Raw genomic sequence first — 5,844 nt, forward strand, 5'->3', positions numbered from 1 at the left:
TAGGCAATGGGCTTTAGTCACATATTTGATTTGTTGTTGTCAGAGGAAGAAATTAGTATCAATGAGTTTTTTTCAAAATGGAATAGGAAAAGAAAACCTACTATACTTCTAAGAGAAACAGAGAGGTGACCCAAGAATGAAAATAATATTCACCTTAACATTGTAACCCTTGAATACATGGTCTTATATAACAAAATATTTGTAAACACTAAAATCCAAAAATGAAAAGATAATAAAACAGAAAATAAAGCACACAGATAAAATCATCAGATTTCTAACATATTTCTATGCGTCCTAACACTCATAAATTTTGTATACCTTACAAACCGTGACGGTGAAGTACCTGGACACGTAGTTATGAAAAGTTAAAAGTTACAAGCATATTTGAAGTCAAAAGATACATCATTATCATATGAAGAAACGTGTTTCATTCGAAGAATAACCTTTTGCAACACATATGAAAAAACATTTACACCACAATTGACACAAGATCTAAATAGTCCATTGCTTCACATTTGAAAGAGGAACACAAGAAAAATGTCGACAAGTGGGTACCTGCAAAAATTAAATAAAATTGATTCATTTAAATGAATAATAAAATACATAATAATTTATCATGTTTATTTTAATAAATGATCAATTTGTTATTTTTTACTGCACATTTATTTAAATTTTATTCTTAAGAATTAAATTTGATTTTAGTTTTTAAATATTATAAAAAATTGAAATTTATCATTGTAAAAAACTTTATTCTAACTATGAATGAATATAATTCTTTAAATTAGTTAATTTTTTATGTGTTAAATGCGTTTTTGAATTGACATTGAAATGATAACTATCAAATAAAATAAAAAACTCAAATGATAACATGAAATACTTTTAACACCTAAAAAAAAGTAATTAAGTTAAAAGAATAATATTTATTCATTTTTAAAGTTTACATACTAAAATATATTAAAATTTTGAATAAAAATGAATCTCAATTTCGAATAAAAAAAAATTTAATCCTATATCTTAATGTCATTGGTATAAATGTTTACTTTCCCATCATGGTCAATGATTTAGTTGAGTAGTGTCTATTCAAGTTTGAAATATACATTTATTTAACAATCGAGGATGAATAGATCAATATCTATATAGTAAAAAATCAGCATTTCACAAAGAAGATATGATGAATATCTATATAGTAAAAAATCAACATTTATTTATGAATCGAGGATGAATAGATCAATATTACGAATTGGAAAACGTTTTCCAATTTCTTAATTTTTTTAGAAAATCCTCCTAATTTTTCTTTCATGCTAGTAATTTGGTATTTTTTTTCCCATATATGGGATAGTTAAGAATTGAAAGCGCAAAGTTAGGATCAAATACAGGATTATAACCATACATCACCATAATCACATTTTCAGTTGATTTAAAATCTTCTTTCCCAGCATAACTAAATGATCTTTACTTATAAATCAAACTACTGAGTTAAACATCTTGCATGATTTCATCTGCATAACTTTCATGAATGAATTAACAAGATTAAACTTGCTAACAGCACAGTATCCACTCTTTTTGTCCTCCCACATTACATTATAATTATGACAATAACAATGAGATAGACTTACGCATAATCATTAAAACATACCTGCTACCCAAGCTTTGATCCATCGGCAGAAATTTGGCATATTCATCATAGCTGTATCTTAGGGTCGAATCTGTTCAAGAATCTTAGGTAAGCAATTCTCCAATGTTTCCAAACTAGAATTGGCCCTATTAATCCCCAAAATCCTACGAAGAATCCTAGGCCCATGCTCATGTATAATGCTTCATAGAAAACAGAATCATTTCCATCCCCTCTTGCTGCTTCTTCTGGCTTTGCTGTTGTATGATCTCCAGGACAACTTTTGTTGAGTTGTTCACCACAAAGATCAATATTTCCTTCAAAATAAGAGGCATCAAAGGTCTGCAAATGTCTTCCCAATGGAATTCTTCCAGAAAGAGAGTTGTATGACAAATCTAATCTTCCTAAGAAATCAAGTTGAGAAAGAGAAGAAGGAATTCTCCCATGCAAATGATTTCTTGACAAGTCAAGAGATTCAAGTGAACTTAAATTTCCAATATCAGAAGGAATTTCTCCACTCAAATTATTTCTTGATAAATTTAAAGAAACCATCCCAAGAAAGTGCACAATCTCTTTTGGTATTTCACCTATTAAATTATTACTTGAGAGATCAATACTCTTAAGATTCAATTGGGGATCTCTGAACACCTGTTCAACACCTTTCCACATCCATGTTATGTCAAGCCTGTAGTCAAAAGATATGGAGGGACCATAGATTTCCGTATAAGTAATATTGTACCCATATATAAGGCTCTGAGTTTCAGTTCTGTTGATGCTCTTTTCAGACATGGCTGTAAAATTCTTTAAGCAGGTTGGAATTGCTTTTGATAATTTATTCCTGGAGAGATCCAACAATTGAATATGTCTTAAATAACAAAGTTGAAAAGGAAAATTTAATGAGAAATGATTTCCTTGCATGTTCAAGATTCTCAATTGCTGCATACTTTCTCCAATCCACGATGGTATTCGACCAGACAAATTATTTTCACTCACATCCAGCATAATTAAATTAGTGCAATTCTTCAAACTGGAATGCAGTCCACCTGTTAAATTATTCTTTCCTAAAACCAATGCTTTTAATTTAACAAGTTTTCCCATGGAGATGGGAATATTCCCAGACAACTTATTCTTGCTCAAATCAAGAAATAGTAATTGGTCTAAAGATTGCCAACAATCCGGAATTTGTCCCGTTATGTGATTGTTTGATAAATCTAATGTTGCCAAATTCGGAGCAACGATTTGGTTACATAAAAAAGAATGCAAATCAGAAATTGTATTATTAGAGAATAACAGCCCTGAAGCTTGTAGCAAAAAGGGTGGAAGTGTACCCTCAAATTGATTTGACTTCAGAATTATAGAGGGTCCATAAGGAAGCTCTAATGGTATATCAGGAATTGCACCATTGAGATTATTGTGAGACATGTTTAACCATTCCAAATTTTGCAATTTGTTCCAAAACCATGCAGGTACAGAATCACTAAGCTCATTATCAGATATATCTAGCCACATTAATGAATTTTGTGTCTGGAGCCAACCAGGAAAACTCGGACCTAGCTTGCAAGATGCTAAACTCAATCTTGTTACTTGAAAAGGAGGAACCCAGCTCGAGAGGAATCTTAGAGACAATGTGTTGTATGATAAGGATAAGGTTTCTAATTTGGAAAAATTAGAAAGATGAGACTCAGTGACATCGCCTTCTACAAAATTTCCCTCCAAGTTTAAATACTCCAACTCGGATAACAATCTAATGCTTTCAGGTATCTTGCCAGTAATTTGGTTATAAGATAAATCCAAATTCTGAAATATGTGTCTGTTGCACCATGAAGAATTTTGAAAGAAATGAGAAATTTCCCCATTAAACTTGTTATTTAAAAGGTATAAGCTCTGTAATTTGCACATGTTTCCAAAGAAAGACGGAATCCTACCTTGTAGTCTGTTCCAGGAGGCTTGAAAATATTCAAGAGAGTTCATTACTTCTCCAAATTCATCTGGAATGGGACCTTCTAACAAGTTGTCATTGAGGTCAAGGGTCAGAAGATTCGTGGTGCAATTCAGAAGCCAGTAAAACACATTAGATGATTTTAATAGATTTGAGGACAGATCAAGTATGACAAGAGAAGATGAAGAATTAATTGTGGAAGCAGAGGAAATAGGAAAACTTTGATCTGTAAGACTGCAGTTATACAGAAGAAGCTTTCGTAGATTGGAGCCAAAATTAAAATTTCCTTGAAATACTGATGATGTTAGATTATTCCACGANAGATCAAGTATATTAAGAGATGGAAAATTTGGTGAAAGAAAAGATGACAATTNAATGTCATTTTTGCTAAGATAAAGCTCTTGTAGATGAAGGCTAAAATTGAATAACAGTTGAAAAGTTGAGGAAGTTAGCACATTAGAAGACAAATCAAGGACAGTAAGAGAAGTTGAAAAGTTGGAATGAGAGCGAAACAAAGTTTTGATATTAGTATCTGAAAGAGAACAATCAACAAGTCTCAACTCTACTAAGTTTGGAATGAGCTCACTGATAGCTGGTAGCCACCGGCGCGAGGAGCTGAGATTATGCAATGAGCTCAATTCAAGACTTGTTAAAGAATGGAGATTAGACAACCACAGTGAATCTTCAGCTTCTATATAAAAATCACCACCTAGCCCAAGAGTTTGTAAGTGAGGAAGATTCCCATTCCGAAAAGGGATAGCTCCAGAAAGAGTGTTCCCTGCAAGATTAAGACATTGTAGCCGCTTGAGATTCCTAAGTTGAAATGGGATTTCTCCTGATAGAGAATTCCGTCCAAGATCAAGATATTGTAACTGTTTAAGATTCCCAATCTGAAAAGGAACTGGTCCATGAAGACTATTTCTTCCAAGGTCTAGATACTGTAGTAATGAAAGATTTCCAAGTTGGAAAGGAATCCTCCCACTGAATGAAGAAAATGAGAGGTTGAGATATCGTAAGTTGGTGAAAGAGCCAATGGCTTGTGGGATGTGAATCCACATAAAATCATTATTGCTGAGGTCTAGATGTTGAATGTATTGCAACTGAATCAATGAAGTGAAATTGATTGCACCTTTCAAATATTGTGTATCCAGACAACGAAGATCAAGTAGATGTACGTTACCAGTTTGATGGTTGCATTGAATTCCTTTCCACTTGCAGCAATCTGTATTATTTTGATGATCAGTCCATGTAGACAGTATTCCATAGTGATCTATAATGCTTTGTTTGAAGTTGAGGAGTGCTAGTCTCTCCTTCTCTCTGCACTTTGCTTCAGCACTTTCTATTGACCTTGTGAATCCCAAAGCAAATTCTGTTGCATGGATTAAAAGCAGAAGAGCACATAATGTTGTCAGAAAGTAACCTCTCATTATAGCTAGGAGAAAGGAAAATCTTAACAGAAGACAAGATAACGCCAATGCAAGAGAGAATTATAATCTGAGTTTTTCTTGTAGTGATGTTAAGAAAACTTGAATGCAAAATTATTTATATTCACGATTGTATAGCTAAGGGTGAAGACAACCATACAAAAAAGTCTGGAGAGTGAATTCATGACATTAAAAATAGTAATTAAAAAATATTAAAGAAGAAGATTTCGTAATGTGAAACACAATGTTGCTTTTGCATTCAAACATTACATACTTTTGCACAACATTTTTTTCCTTAAATATGGTATCGCGTGGTTCATTCAGACAGTAATCTTTGTTCTGTTCATTTAACATACATTAGGGTGTCTCACAGGAATATAAATGTATCATGCTTATCACATGGTATGTATATATAGTATTTCACAAAATAAAGTGGAGTTTGGGGACATAACACTTCTCTCAGTGGTGAAAAAATAATATTTAAACCTATCCTCAAAGTAGGAAACTCACCTTTACCCTATTCTATTCTTACTTTTTCCATTAGTCTACAATTATCTTGATTTTTATCTCTCAAAACGTTGAAATGTGTCATATTTTTTTTATCATGTGACACTTGTTGATGACTTTATATGTGAATGTCTAAATTACAATGTCTACATGTCTATACAAACGTCAATATAAATCGCCTTTGTTTTGTTTCCCATGAGATATTTCTTTGACTTTTCTTTATTCATATTTTAACATATAATTCACGCTAAGCTGTTTTTAATGGTACGCTTTCAATTATTCAACCACCCGTAAACAAAGGCATGCTTTAAATAGTGGATTGCGAAAAGCAAATACAAAAAAATAATTGTTATGACATATTA

The 5,844-nt window shown here is 32.1% G+C and overlaps 1 protein-coding gene across 1 annotated transcript; it reads right to left on the reverse strand.

The window, feature by feature from the left end:
- Positions 1-1,681: 1,681 nt before the first annotated feature.
- Positions 1,682-4,978, reverse strand: LOC106760131 (LRR receptor-like serine/threonine-protein kinase GSO1). The gene has a single exon (XM_022780165.1). It carries the CDS (start codon positions 4,976-4,978, stop codon positions 1,682-1,684), a length of 3,297 nt encoding a protein of 1,098 aa, XP_022635886.1.
- Between the last annotated feature and the right edge of the window lie 866 nt (positions 4,979-5,844).

The sequence above is a fragment of the Vigna radiata genome, chromosome 1, assembly GCF_000741045.1.
Source record: "Vigna radiata var. radiata cultivar VC1973A chromosome 1, Vradiata_ver6, whole genome shotgun sequence".
Classification (NCBI taxonomy): domain Eukaryota; kingdom Viridiplantae; phylum Streptophyta; class Magnoliopsida; order Fabales; family Fabaceae; genus Vigna; species Vigna radiata.